Source organism: Pleurodeles waltl, chromosome 8 (assembly GCF_031143425.1).
Source record: "Pleurodeles waltl isolate 20211129_DDA chromosome 8, aPleWal1.hap1.20221129, whole genome shotgun sequence".
Classification (NCBI taxonomy): domain Eukaryota; kingdom Metazoa; phylum Chordata; class Amphibia; order Caudata; family Salamandridae; genus Pleurodeles; species Pleurodeles waltl.
The window spans coordinates 1,387,160,394-1,387,175,290 of record NC_090447.1 but is presented as its reverse complement, the minus strand read 5'-3'; the positions used below and the strand labels follow the sequence as shown (position 1 = coordinate 1,387,175,290).

The window sequence follows — 14,897 nt, the reverse complement described above, 5'->3', positions numbered from 1 at the left end:
AAATGTGTTGCATTGCCTGTGCATCCCTTTATTTTAATTTTTTTTTTTTTTATATTTTTTTAATAATGATGCAAGAATAAAAATTAATCTTGGGACTCCTGAGACTGTTAGCCATGCTGTATGTATTTGTCTGAATGCTGCAGCTTGTTTTTACTTAATGGCTTATAAATTGAGAACCCAGGTGCAATCAAATACACAACAAGGTTGATGAGAAGACACCACACCAATATCAATGAGATGTTTAAATAACTGTGCTGGACTATGAAAAATGGGGGTCCAATAAACATGTTATGTATTATACACATTAGTCACAAAAGGAGTCTTGAGATCATTCAAGCTGATAAAGTGGGCAATAATTTGTCAGTGATTTAGAGATCAAAATGCCATTATAGAAATTGTGGGTTCTAGAATACCTGGCCGGGCTAAATAACATAGGAATTTAGCAGTGAACACACTGAGATACTAATGCCTAAATTATTTAAGGTTTATAAGTAAGGTCTTGACCCATGCCTACAAGACCACCTTCAACTTGCAATTAAAGACAATAGGCTAGATAGTGTAAGTCCAAGTTGTATCTTTTCATGCTTAGTTTAGACAGAAAATAGTACTTGATAAGTCTTCTGCAGCGCATACCATTACTTAAGGCAAGATAAAAAATCATGTCTCACACTAGGCTGTGAAACTTGTGTGAATATAGACCAGATATTCTCACTGATTAGCCTTGAGTTAAATGTATTGGTTGAATTATTGGCTGCTCAATAAGGGTTTAACTAAGTAAAATGAGGGGGATCTTGAGAGGATTCTGGTTCATCTGCACAGGAGGGGGGATAATACCATTGATGAAACTACTACACAAGATCGCCAGAGTGCTGACCTCCTGCAACAAATCCACAAATGTTGACCTTGTTTGTATATGGTACAAGATGGCAAGAGTGCCATTTCTCACAAATCCTTTTTGAGTTTGAAATTCAACCTCACTGCCTTGTTATGATCTAAAGACAAAGATACAGGGACACAGGAAAGGCGGTATTTATCTTTTGTATTTTTAGAGCGTGAACCTATACGGATAGGCAGCGGAACGCTTTACTCTTATAATAAAATTTACATTACAACGGAAGCAGCAAGATTAAGAATAGGGGCACTGTTGGAGATTTAACCTGAAAAGGGTATTTTCAAGTCTTTTTTGCAGGAAAGAAGGTTTATATTCAGTTTTATATTTTCTGGGATACAATCCCAGGATACGATGAAAAAGTGAGCGATGGTATGGTTTAATGCCTTGCTTTTTTTAGATGTGCTGCTGTATGCAAGGTGTGGCTTACGCAACTCCAGGCTAGCACTCCACTGAGCCGGTCAAGATGCGTGCACAGCAGAGCCTGCACTGCTGTCTTGAAGCCTGGGGATGGATGGTTGCATGAACAGTGAAATCGAAGAAGGACATCAACACAGAATTCATTCATGGATGTACCTTAATCCACCTTTTTGCTAATAAGAGGTTTTGTTGTCCAAATGCTGCCATATGAAATATGATCATGCATAGTCATGTAAAGAATAATATGAAATGCTGAAAAAACAGTAGGTTATTGTGTGTACACTTGCAACAGCATGAGTGTCGTTCCTTAACTTTGACGTTCAGAATGCTGAAAAGAGGTGTTCATGGGCTATTGACTCATGCTGTGAAGAAGGCACAAGGAGCAGACACTGGATATGAGTGACTGTTTATCATCCAATTCAGTCTGCAAACCTGTTATATATATAGATATGTCTTCATGGCAGTTGGATGTGAATTTAACTATAGGTAACCTATGCTTACCTATACTTATAGTCATGATATTTGGGTAGTCGATATTTCAGATGGTCAGTATTTTCATCTTCAGACATACAACCTTGAAGCCAGACTTTGGCTGGTATAAAAATGAAAAATAAAATACAAAAACGCTTCAAACAAATGCGAAAGAACAGAATTTAAAAAATAGATGAATGGCACTTCCTAGTGTAAGTTCACATTACAGGCGTCCTTACACAGCTCATATAAACGGCTTGGTGGCCCTGCAGCCAGTCACTCGGGTGCCACCTGGTTTATACTGGCTGGGTAATAATAATTTCCGGAATCAGACGGACACTTGGAAACATGTAAGGCCATCAAATTGAAATCATAAGGATTGGTGTTTGAACAAACTACAGCAGACGCGAAAACACAAAACGGTGCTTAGAGTAGATACATATTTGATGTTGAATTACTTAACTTTAATAGAAATGAAAATTAAATCAGAAAATACCCTTCACCATAGCCTATACCAGGACTATCAAAACTTTGATCCACCAAACACATATTCATGCAATTTTTCATGATAAGCACTACCTCTAGATCTGTGATCTATCCTATGTGGAGCTCTTAAAAATTGTAAATGGCCCTGTAGATCAATGCTGGACACATCTGGCCAAAGAAAGAGTGTACTTTAGGTAATAAGTATGCATAGTTCGTCTGCATTGCATTTGTCTACATTTATCAGGGCAATGAAAATATTGGGTTGCAAGGGACACGCGCACAGATTGGTTGGTCGGCCTTATGCCACAAAAACAAATGATCACTGAGAATGGCCTATTCACAGCCAAGAGCTAATCCATAAAGTAATTAAGATGACTATAGTAGAAAAAACAAATTACTAGAAAAAAATGTGTTGTCGCCCCCACTATGAAACTTAGCGTTCAGTCACTTTTACCTTTAAAACCATTTTACTGTTGTCTGCATAAAAACACGTTAAAAGCAGAAGATGAGATAACAGAAGTACCATTTCTCAGAAGACACCCCAATTAATCTAAGAGCACGAGACAGTTTGTTAACAGTGCAGGAATCTGAACGGGGTCAGTCTCCGAGGTCAACGAGTCTAAAATGGAATGCAGATTTGCGCGTGACCGGCACTGCAATAAATGGTGCCCATTAGAACAAAATCATTTATCAAGGGAATTCAATTTGTTATAATGTCTTTCTTGGTTGTCACCCCGCAGGAGGTTAAAAGGTTTACCTCGGAATAATTTCTAGTCGGAATACTTCTGGAGGAAGGCTGTCTTGACGATTTAAAGGCTAAAAAGAAACGGATGTGATTAGAAAATAAATCATTGCATGAGTAGATAACAGTACAGCACATCAACAAATTGATATAAACAACTAAGCAGCACGTGAATAAATAAATGCAGTACAAATGGAAGTGTACCTCACTTCTATACACATTTATTTATATAAACCTATAGTTACGAGCATGACCCGTCATTCTGAGGTTAGCGGTCTTACCAGGATCAAAGAGAGGATGTGGCAGTACCATTACTGCAAGTACCGCCATTACCGCAAGAGATTTTAGCGCCCCTCGAAAATGAGGAATATTGTGTGAAACCGGACTTACCACTCATTATTACTTCCTAGTATTTGATGTTCATGCCCAGATGTCCAGGTACCACTCTCTCTTGGCCCACTCCTCAGGGAGTAAAATAACTTGGGACAAGTCATTCATGAACTCAGGACAGGGGAGGTGGAGGAGGAAAGGCATATACAAGAGTCATGAGCTCCACTGTAGCTGGAATGCATCTCCAAGGGAGACATTTTGGAAACTCCAGCATGCAAAAGTTTTGACAGTGCACATTCTCTGAAGTGGGGAAAGATCTAGCTAGGGTTCTTCCTATTGCTGGAAGATGCCCTGCGCCCCTTTGGGATTTAAAAAGTAATTTGTCAGGCACCACCGGCTGAGTTTGTCTGCCCTTATGTTCACCAGGACTGGCCTGAGTGGGCTGGTCCGAAGCTCGCTCAGGCACAAGAAGCCTGAGCCATTTCTCCACCTGGCTCCGTAACACAGCTGGGTTGGAGAAATGTAAGTGCGCATGTCAGTTTGGCCGTCCTAAGATGGCCATTGAAACTGACATGCGCACTTACAGTGCCCACCACTCCTCCGCCTTCCATGGGCCCACTCGGCCCTAGATTCCATGGCTCTAGTCAGACAGTGATAAATAAAATAATAATACAATTATTTTATTATCATTTTATTTTTCAGTGTCTGACTCTGAACAGGGGGGGGGCAACGTTCCTCCACTATTACGGAGGAGCCATGCCAGTTCACACCTTACAAACAAGTCACATAAACTCTGGATATAGGCTGATAAGTGTGTTCTGTCTTCACTACCTTAACTATCTGTCTCTCATTCCTTCATTAATTCTTTGCTTTCTTCTCCCTTTCTATCTTTTTTCTATCTTTGCTTTCTTTCCATCTTTAATTCCATTCCTTTCTTTCCTTTTTTGCTTCCTTCTTTTTGCCTTTCATTTTTTTTTCATTTCTTTCCTTCTTTCCTTCTATCTTTCCTGCATTACTCTTTCTTTATTTATGGTCCTTCTTACTTTCCGGCATCCCTCTTTCTTTCTTTCCTCTTCCTTCTTTCTTTCTCTCTCTTCTTTCTTTCTCTCTCTTCTTTCTTTCTCTCTCTTCTTTCTTTCTTGCCTTCTTTTGTAAAGTCAAGAGGCTGGCAGCCAATGCCATACTGATTGGCTTTTTGAGTTTCTGTTAGGCATGACTTTTTGAGTTTATTACAATTATGCTTATAATTACTTATAGGGGTTTTCAGTCAGGCTTCATCCATTAGTCTGGAGTTGTGTCATTCATATCTTTCTTCCACCAACTTCAGTATGCCACATAGGGCAATATGTCAACCAACTTCAGCCACTCGCTGGCTTCATTGTGGAGTTGCAGCTTTCTGCCCTTTCACAAGTAGCACTTGCTCCCACAAAGTAGTTCAATTCGGTGCCAGGGAGTACTAAGGGAATGTGTGCTTTTTTGAGACCAAAACATTTTTGCCTTTAGCCAGTGTTTTTTAGATTGATGAGGGCCCAGCAGATTCCTGAACAATAAAGTTTTGCAAAAACTATGACAAAACAACACAAGAATTGCCAAAATGCTGGCAGCCAACAACAGAGCTATTGCCTTTGCCAATGCTTATTTTCTATATGTATCCTAAGAACATCTTCATCTGTCTGCCACAGCTTAATAATAATACAAACTAATACTCACTGAAGGGGCTTTGGGTTATCCTCTTTTGTCTTTGCCTTGTTGTCAGTGTCTTGCACATTTGCATTAGTACAAGGGTAGCCATTCAGTGTTTAGACTGTCACGCAGTGTCAGGGTCAGTATTTGACGTGCAAAAACAAAAGAATCTGAAGGGTGGAATGCTTGCCAAACCTAATGGCAATCACTCAGGAGCATCATCATCAAAAGTCTTTATTCGGTTTTGGCAAAAAATAAAACATAAAAGAACACAGTACAATACAGTTCAACAATATACAAACAATTTAAAAATAATATAAAAATCAACTGTCATTCTCAATGTAACAAAGAATAATTTGAAAACATGTAGTCAGTCTTGACTTAACTGCGCTATATAAAAACCTACAACAAACTAAACAGCTTTGATGATTCAACAAAAGCTCAAAATACAGTAAAGTAGGTTTAGTCTGGGCAAATCCCATCCACATGGGGTATAACATGAGACTAAATTTAATCTGAATTGTGTTAACAAAAAACTATGACCATGTCTTGTAACAAACAATAAATAAAGTTCAATAAAATGCACAGTTGTTTAAAGCACAAAATCATCTAACAGTGCATTTACCCAATTCTTCGGACTCTCTATTGGTCTGTCTCCGTATAAACAAAATGCACCTTTAGTCCAACCCAAATTAGCTTTTACAAAAGCTTCAGGCTTTGGTAGATTATTCATGACTCTCCAACTGAATCCAACCTCAAACATTCTTGAACGTCTTGATTCAGAATAGTCTCTGGTTTTATCCAAAGTGAAAGCGAGAATAAAAGTTGGTTTGAATCATGTCTGATATATACTATTGGCCCACTTTATGTTGGATGGATATTGCTGGCCCAATTCCTCATAAATGAGGCCATACTCTGTGGGACAGATAAGTCATTTGTAAAAAACAGTTTTACACCATTTATAAAGGATTATGTCAGACCTGACAGCCTTTGGTGTGGTCTTCCCCAAAACATTTTGCCTCACCACCTCCTGTTTGCTGAAATTCGTCTTTGGTGGCTTTTGGACTCTGTGCACTTTACCACTGCTAACCATTGCTAATGTACTTGATCTCACAACTTCAAACATGGAAAAATTGGCCTACAGGTGATTGGTACATTTAATTTACTTATATGTCCCTATTACAGCGGTACAACATGTGCCGAGAGCCTGTAAATGAAATACTACTCGTGGGCCTGCAGCACTTACTGTGCCACTCCCTTACCCCACAGGGCAGGGTGCAGTGTATTCAAAAAGTTGGCCATGTACTTCAAAGTTCTACATGTCCTGAAAGCGAAAAACTCCCAAATTAGTTTTTCAATACTGTGAGGCCTACCTCTCCCACAGGTTAACATTGTGTTACCTAATTACATTTAATAAGTGCTACCTTTTGACTGGGAACAGCTGGAGAAGTCATGTTTGGCCTCAAAACAACTGTAATTTTAAATCCTCTTTAATGAATGGGAAAGTCGGATTTTAAGCCAAAGTTCTGAAAACACCACTTTTAGAAAGTTCAAAAACAACAAGGTGATTGTTGGACTACTTGAATTAATCTCAGCCACTGACAATCGCTCAGATCGCTTCCACCTGTAATTTGAGAATCAGTAATTTGAGCTTGCCTCTCATTCCAGGACTACAAATCTGCACTAAAGGAACATATCCTGATACTTTAAGAAAAAAAGACATCATCGTCTAATACCATCTTCATTTTTTGTAAATATACATATCACAGGCCATATAAAATAGATTTACGCATATCTGCTCTTGCTGTCAACTTCCAAATAGCACTGTCTTTGCTCACCGCCATTACTACTCATGTTAGTTTTATTTGTTTTGTACTATGTCAATTTTCCTTCATCTGTCCTATGTACCACAAATATTATATGCAGCTTTTCTGATCGAAATTACCTTATGGCAACCCATCACAATAAATTTAGTGTTAAGATACAACCAAAACTGTGGACTTAAGTATGATATAAAACTTGTTAACATTATGCTATAAATCAAAGATACATATTCCCTGGATTACTCTGCAAGGGGTCAGTGGGACTGTGAATTTTACTTTCAATGTAATCAAGGCTGCCCCAGTAAAAAGCTCTGACTCTCTGAAGAACATTTCGTATGGACAACTGGGACCAAGTTAGTATTAGGCACAACACAGAGCTGTTCCTGGTTGAGAATGTACATAAGCAAATCTGTTTCATACCTCTGCTTCTACTAATGTCCATTTGCCAGACTTTGCTAGCAAGCTTATAGAAGCAAAATGTTTTCTGCCTCAAGCCCATGGACTTGCAGTGTGTATACAGGTGCAATGAAAGCACTGGAATGGTCAAGTTCACCAAGGGAGTAATTAAATCAGAAAACTTAAGCATGATGTCGGAAGTAATGCTAGCTCATTGATGATGCAGTCTACTAATCTATTTATTAAAATGAACTTATTTTTGTGCTCCTGATTTTAAATTCAATGCCTCTTAGCACATCACGAGGTGAAATAAATCAAGAAAATGCTTCACATTCATTTGACTTCTTTTATTCTGCTGAAGGACAAGTCAATTGCATTTGGTAATGCCTTATCTGGCAGAGACGATATCTAGTTGCAGATTCCTTATCTTAGAATTTCCCCCAAGTGTCAGACTGGACCCGGAGATTCTTCTCAAGCAGTACCCTGCATGCCACAAGGTGGCATCGGTCGGTTCCGCGTCCAGCATCGGTGGTGCTGGATATGATGTCACAGGTCCTATATAGGCACCACCCCGTGTGCTGATGTCACCTTCTTTTCACGACTTTCCACACCAGAAGTACAGAGCCATTAAGAACACTGACCACTGCTGTGTCAAAACTAGGGCCTTGTAAGGGAGTCCCTATCTCTAGAAATCAGTTTGTGGAGAGGATGAGTGGGTCATAAGGAATCTGCAACTAGATACTGTCTCTACTAGATAAGACGCTACTGAAGGTAAGTAACTTGTCCATCTGATAGTCATCTAGTTGCAGATACCTTACCTTCGAATAGATGCTCGAGAAATACCTTCCCCAGATGTGGGCATGCAAACTAAGATCATACTAAAAAGTTCTGCAGGACCGAACGGGCAAAGTGCCAGTCCTATGGATTTGACTGTCCAGGCAGTAGTGTTTAGTAAACGTGTGCAGAGATGCCCACCTTAAGGACTGGAACTCCACACCCTAACGCAGTGGTAGCAGCTTGAGCTTTGGTAGAATTAGCACACAATTAGCACAAAATGTACAGTAGTACATTTAAATGCAGAGTACAACCCTTTTCAAGATGATTCTCTTCTCCAGGTCGCAACCTTTCTTCGCATCCACATAACAGTCAATCATCCACCTGGAACTATTTGGTACGATCAAGGTAGAACGCCAACACTCTTTTTGGGTCCTGGCGGTGGAGTCTCTCCTCTTAGAAGGATGTGGGGGTGCATAAAAAGTAGGTAAGGTGATGGATTGGTCTACATGAAAGAGCATGACCACTTTTGGCAAAAAGGAGGCCTTAGTGCGAAGCACCACTTTATCAGGATAGATGGGAAGATAGGTTTGCTTAGATGACAAAGACTGCAGCTCACTCACACTGCTAGCAGATGTAATGGCCACAAGAAAGGCTGTTTTCAAAGTGAGAAGCCTGAGAGGACAACTGTGGAGAGGCTTGAAAGGAGCGCACATCAAAGGTCAAAACCAAATTTAAATCCCATTGAGGCATAACAAATGGAGACTGAGGTAACATGAGTAAGACCTTCAAGAAACCTTTTTAAAATAGGAGATTTAAACAATGAAGGTTGATCAGACACCTCAAAAAAGCAGAAAAGGCAAATAGATAACCTTTGAGAGTGCCCATAGCAGAACCCTGCTGGGCCAGAGAAAGGATAAACAATAAGACCTCAGAGATAAGGGCAAAAAGGGAGTCAACAGACTTGTCTGTTTACCATGCCACAGGTGTACACCGTTTTGGTGGAGGGACACCTGGCTGCCAAGATTACATTACAGACTTCTGGCGGAAGGTCAAAAGCTGTCAACTGCTGCCACGCAAGAAAATCCTCCCGAAAGGACAGTCTGTTCGAAGGATCGGCAGCCATGCTCTGTAGCTCGGAATACCCGACACTTCATGCCCAGTCAGGAGCCACAAGTATTATGTGCGCCCCGTTGTTCTTGATCTTCTTGAGAACTCTGGGCAGAATTGATATGGGCGGAGAAGCATACAGGAGGCCAAAGTTCCACTCCAGACGAAAAGTGTTGCCAAGCGATTGCCACCTTGGAAACTCCAACGTGTAATATTGCTGATATTGCACGTTCTTGGCGGAGGTGAAAAGATCTAACCAAAGCTCTCCTCGCTGCTGAAAAAGACCTTGCACCACCTCGGATGGAGATGCCAGTCATGATCGACTAAGCATTGTCCGCTGAGTTCATTCGTTCTGACGTTCAGAGAGCCCGCCAGATATTGAACCACCAGGGAAATGCCCTTTGTTAAAGCCACATCCAGAGGCGCAGAGCCTCTTGACGAAGGGTCCATGACCCCACCCTGCCCTGCTTGTTGAAGTACCACATGGTAGTGGTGTTGTCTGTGAACACCTACACTACCTTCCCTTTGAGAAAGGGAAGAAATGCTTTTAATACTAGTCTGATTGTCCGGAGCTCTAACAGATTGATGTGGAGCCCAGACTCTGCTGGAGATCTGTTACTCTGATCTCCGCCTCTCCAAGGTGGCCGCCCCATCCCAGGATTGACGCATCTGTCACTACTGTCTGACCTGGTTGGGGAAGGGAGAGGGATCTGCCTCTGACCCAATGGTGGTTTGTTAGCCACCACTGCAGATTTCGTACAGTTACCTCCGTGATCTGCACTATGCTGGAGGGATTCCCCTGTTGCGGCACCCACTAAAACTTCAGGGCGCACTGCAGAGACTGCATATGCTACCTGGCATGTGTCCCCACCAGGATGAGGAGGCCATGAGGCCCAGCAGCCTCACAGATATTCTCACCAAAATCCAAGATAGAGGCTAAAACATCTGTATCATAGCCTGAGTATCCTAGACTCGCCGCTCATGAGGATAAGTGCGAAACTGTAGTGTCCAGAACAGCTTGATGAAAGGGAGCATCTGAGAGGGAGTCAGGTGTGACTTCAGCACGTTTATAGTGATCCCAGTGAGTGCAGAAGGTCCGCCACAGTCTGGATGTGGGAGACAACAGCTTGGGGCGAGCCCACTTTCGACAGCCAGTCAACGAGATAGGGAAAGACTGAAACCCCTATACTGCGCAGATGAGCTGCGACCACTGCCATCACCCTGGTGAACATCCGAGGGGCGCTGGTAAGGCAAAAGGGAAGCACGGTGAACTGAAAGGGCTCGTGGCCTACCATGAACCGCAAGTAAAGCCTGTGGGCAGGCAAGACTAGAATATGAAAGTAAGCATCCTGCAAGTCCAATGCCACCATCCAGTCTCCTTAGTCCAGGGCAGATAGCACCGGAGCCAGAGTGAGAATTTTGAACTTCTTCTTGAGAAAGAGATTGAGGGACAGAAGGCCTAGGATAGGGGGAGGCCCTTGTCCTTTTTGGGCACTAGAAATTAGCAGGAATAACAACCACAACCTACTTCTGGCTCAGTAACCTGCTTTATGACTTCCTTGGCCAAGAGACGTGTAATTTCCTCTTGGAGGAGTGCCAAATGATCCTCCGTCATACAATCATAGGGTTGTGGCAGAGACGGAGGGGCAGTCTCGATGGTGGGTGGGTGGGGGGTATCCGCTTCGGACTATCTGCAAAACCCACCTGTCTGACATGATGGACTGCCAGCAGAGCAGGTGATGGCGGATCCCGCCTCAGACTGGTCCCTAGTGGGGAATTATTTGACTAGGAAGATTTGAGGCAGCGGACTGGCCAGAATGCTGGCTCTCTGATCCACAAGGACGGTGAATCCCACACGTCCTCAACCAGGCGTGGTGCCTATGGGCCACCGTTGATGCACCCGCCCTGCCCAGTGAGTCGGTCGTGTTCAATCCACATCAGATCGTGAACTTTGCTGCATCTCTCCCATCAGCAACTGCTTGGGAAAGTACAGCCCAGTCATCCTCCGGGACCTGTGGCAGCAATTGCGCAACCGTATTCCACAACGTATGGGAATAATGGCCCAAAAGAGATGCGATGTTGAAGGGCACACATGCCAAGCTGGCGGAAGAAAACATCTCCTTCCCAAGTCTGTCCAGCCTCCTGGATTCCCTATCCGGGGATGTGGAAGGGAACGTGCCCTGGGAGGTGGAGGCTTTAGTGACCAAGCTCTCAGGGGTGGGGTGTTGCTTCAGGAAACCTGGGTCACCCGGTTCCGGGGTGATGGACAGGCAAATGTCCTGTTCACAGGAGCTCCTGTGCTGGGTTTGGACCAGGTACCCAGTAGGACATTCGTAAGGGCTTCATTAAAGGGAAATAGGGGCTCTGAGGAGGAAGCCCTAGGCTGAAGCAACTCTGTCAGGAGGTTAGTCTTGCCTGCCACTGAAGGCAACTTGAGGTCCTGGACCTCAGCCGCTCTCCACACCACCACTGAATATGAAGCTCCCTCCTCAGTAGCCATGGTGGGGGAAAGAGCATGCCAGTATCTGGGGTGATATCCAGTCCAATGGCTGGAACCAGGTCCGTACACCAGTCCATGGGATCTTGGAGCTGGTATTCCAAAGGGTCCAGCAACCCCTACCATTCCTCACCATAACCTAGTCCATAACGGTAAGGCTCAGGATCTGACATGGGGGGCAAGGCCAGAGTTGGTGTCGTATGACGCCCATCTGGCTCTGCGTCAAAGTTGGCAATGACGGCACCACCCAAAGGTACAGGCAGCGCTGGAGGCATCGGCATCCAGACGGGCATCGGGGAAGGTTGAAGTGGTACGACTGATGCCGGTCCAGATCCAGGAATGGATCATTTGATGCTCCTCGGAGCCGAGACCGAAGCCACCAATGCAGAACCCAAAGGAGCCCCTTCTGACTCAAAGGTGCTTCAGCAGAGTTTAGATGCCCCAAAAAAGAGGTGCATGGCTTATAAAACTGTTGGAGTTGGGCAGGGGTCTTGCCGGCTCCCGAAACTCAGGGAGGTGGGGAGTCTGCAGACGGAGGTCTAGAGCGACGACGCTCCTGTTCTCACATCGGCTGCCGGACGGGGTGAAGTCAAAGAATGCTTAGTCTTCTTCAACTTCTTCTTGTGCCTCAACTTACCCAATCGTCCCGAGGACTTGGAATGGGACGATGAAGAGGGGGAGGGCTCTGTGACCGATCCTGAGACCTTCCTCTGGACCAAGATCGGGACTTACGGGGAGTTGAGCGCCAGGCTGCCATCAACCTTGGGACCACTCCCTCAAAGTCTTAGGGTGCATGGCTCGGCACTCGGGGCATGAGTTCGGACCATGGTCACACTCCAAACACCAAAGGCAGACTAGGTATGGATTCGATATGGACACTGCTTGATGACAGGACTTGCAAAGCTTGAAACCAGACTTGCGAGAAGATATCCCACAACGCACCAGGTTTAAAGATACTCAAAAAGCTTGGATACAAATCTAAAAAAGACTAGTCAAAAAGTGACTGAGTGGTAATTCTTTCTTTGGATCAGTGCTGGCTGGCGCAGAACAAAAAGAACTGATGTCAATGCGCCAGGAGGGTGACACCTATATACGACCTGCGATATCATATCTGGCGCGGACGATGTCAGTGACGGATGCAGCATGCAGAGGGTACTGCTCGAGAAAAATCGCCAGATCCAGAATGATGTCTGGGGGAAATTCCAAGGTAAGGCATCTGCAACTAAATGTCTCTATCAGATCATTTACTTAGTGTTTATGATGTCTCCTTTTCATGTTCTTCCTTTCACATGTTTCTATCACTTGCAATCATTACACTCATTCTTTTTAATTACTCTGCTCTGCCCAGCTTCTGTGTATTTTACTTCTTCACAGTTTTTTCCAAACAGTTAATCACTTTAGCATCAGAGTCCAACTTTGAAACTGAAGATCTATTATAGTCAGCCAGCCATCAGGGATTGATCTGGGTCATGTGGGTATCAAAAGAATTGTCTGGGTGAAAAAGTTCTTTGTATAAACACAATATTTGTCTACCAGGGACAATGGGTCACCAATGAAAACAACAGATAAGGAATTAACATGTACGAGATGAAAGCTACAATCTGGGCAATGATGCCTCTCTCCTTCTCTTTCAGCCACACCAAAAGGAATTCCATATACCACCTTATCCCTACTTGTTATTCCTGGTTGTATATGTTGTAAAATGTAGCCATGAATAGGAAAGCAGTGTAAGCAAATGGATTCTACCCATTTAGTCCAGCAGGATTTTTCACTTTTCACTATCCAGTTTTTAGACTTGGAATGTGAGTCTCATTCACGGAAAAACTGTGGTATTGGACAGAGCGTTTTAACCACCAGTGCCTGCATTTTAAAATAAGGTGGTTGCTGTGCAGCTAAGGTAAGTGGCACAGGGCTGGTTACACGTGAATACGGAGGCACACTTGTGTGCAGCCTGCAAATGGGAGATTGCGGTTGTGCACAGCTAGGAATCTGCGCACAGGTAGTCTGTTGCAAATAGGACTCTGCAAGGATTGACGCTGGCCTGGGGTAAGCCTTATCATATGAGTGGGCATTTATAGTGTAGGCCTAAAATGCTTACTGGAAAATCTGTGGTGTGTTCACTGTATTACATATATTGTCAAAATCTGACCTAACATACAGTTTCACTCCACTTAGGCCTACAATGTCAAGCAAAGTATCAAATTGGGATAAAACGTACATGATGAGGTTGAATTTGCAGTTAAAAAAAAACACAACCTCCTCTCAAGGGATTTCAAAATCTTTCATATTTCTCAGCCTCAGTTCATAATCAGACTCCAGGCCCTTCCCCCTACCCCACTGGGCCAAGTTAATTATTCATCTCCCCAGTAGAGGGATCAAAGGACTCCCCACACAACAGAGCAATTGACAGTGATTGACTCAGTTCCTGTTTAAGGAAGGGGTAGGGTAGATAATCTGCATCTGATAATTGGTATGTCACTCTGAACCTTGGGTAGCCGACAGGGAACAGCAGGAGTGAGCATCCTGCACTGCCATAACATTACAGGACACTGTGGAGGTGTTGGGTGGGTCTGGCGCACTTGAAACAAAAATACAAAGTCAAGAAAGAACGGTGTGAGGCCACCAAGTAAAAAGGAATGAGTGCGCAGAATCATTAATTAATCAAAGGACCTGCCTGGGGTGCTCCTAAATGCCCTCTGAGGGCTCAAAGTTGAATAATGCTTTCCTTGTGGCTGTCCAAAGTGGGCAGTGGCACCACCAACGGATACTGCAGAGTGTGTTTGAGGGGCTGCAGAATGGCAGCCGCTCTTCTCCCAACAAGACCTTTAAAAGAATAAGCATATGTCTCCTGGGGCATTACAAATATAAACCCAGGAGAGATTTTCCTTTGCGTCAAAGTACTCCAGAGTTGGACCTTTTGCTCTTGGGCACTGGAGTGTGGGACACCTTGTTGGTGGTCCTTTGGTTGCATTAGGCAGCCAGTACAGTGTAAAGAAAGACTTACTGGTTACAATAATGATGTATTGATTACAATAATATTGAACAATGACTGTTTACCAATATAATGAATGCTACTGGTATCAAGGCTGATATACCAGTGACATGTGCTTGTTTTATCCTGGGAGCAACCATGCCCACTGGAGCAAAGGAGAAAGCCCAGAACTTTGGAGCCAACACAGAACGTTTTCACATTTGAAGTTTTGGTGAGAAGGAATCGGGTAGTGTCAGATAGGAACTCGTATCAGAAAATTTGAAAATCACCATTTTGGATGGTTC

The 14,897-nt window shown here is 43.4% G+C and overlaps 1 protein-coding gene across 4 annotated transcripts in view; it reads right to left on the bottom strand.

The window, feature by feature from the left end:
- The window catches only part of MRE11 (MRE11 homolog, double strand break repair nuclease), a 346,093-nt gene that overhangs the window by 59,258 nt on the left and 271,938 nt on the right, over window positions 1–14,897 (bottom strand). For all 4 annotated transcript variants that reach the window (XM_069202423.1, XM_069202427.1, XM_069202425.1 and 1 more), the window contains one exon: window positions 3,024–3,082. In XM_069202423.1, the coding sequence (XP_069058524.1) occupies window positions 3,024–3,082 (59 nt within the window). The remainder of the gene's footprint in view (window positions 1–3,023; window positions 3,083–14,897) is intronic.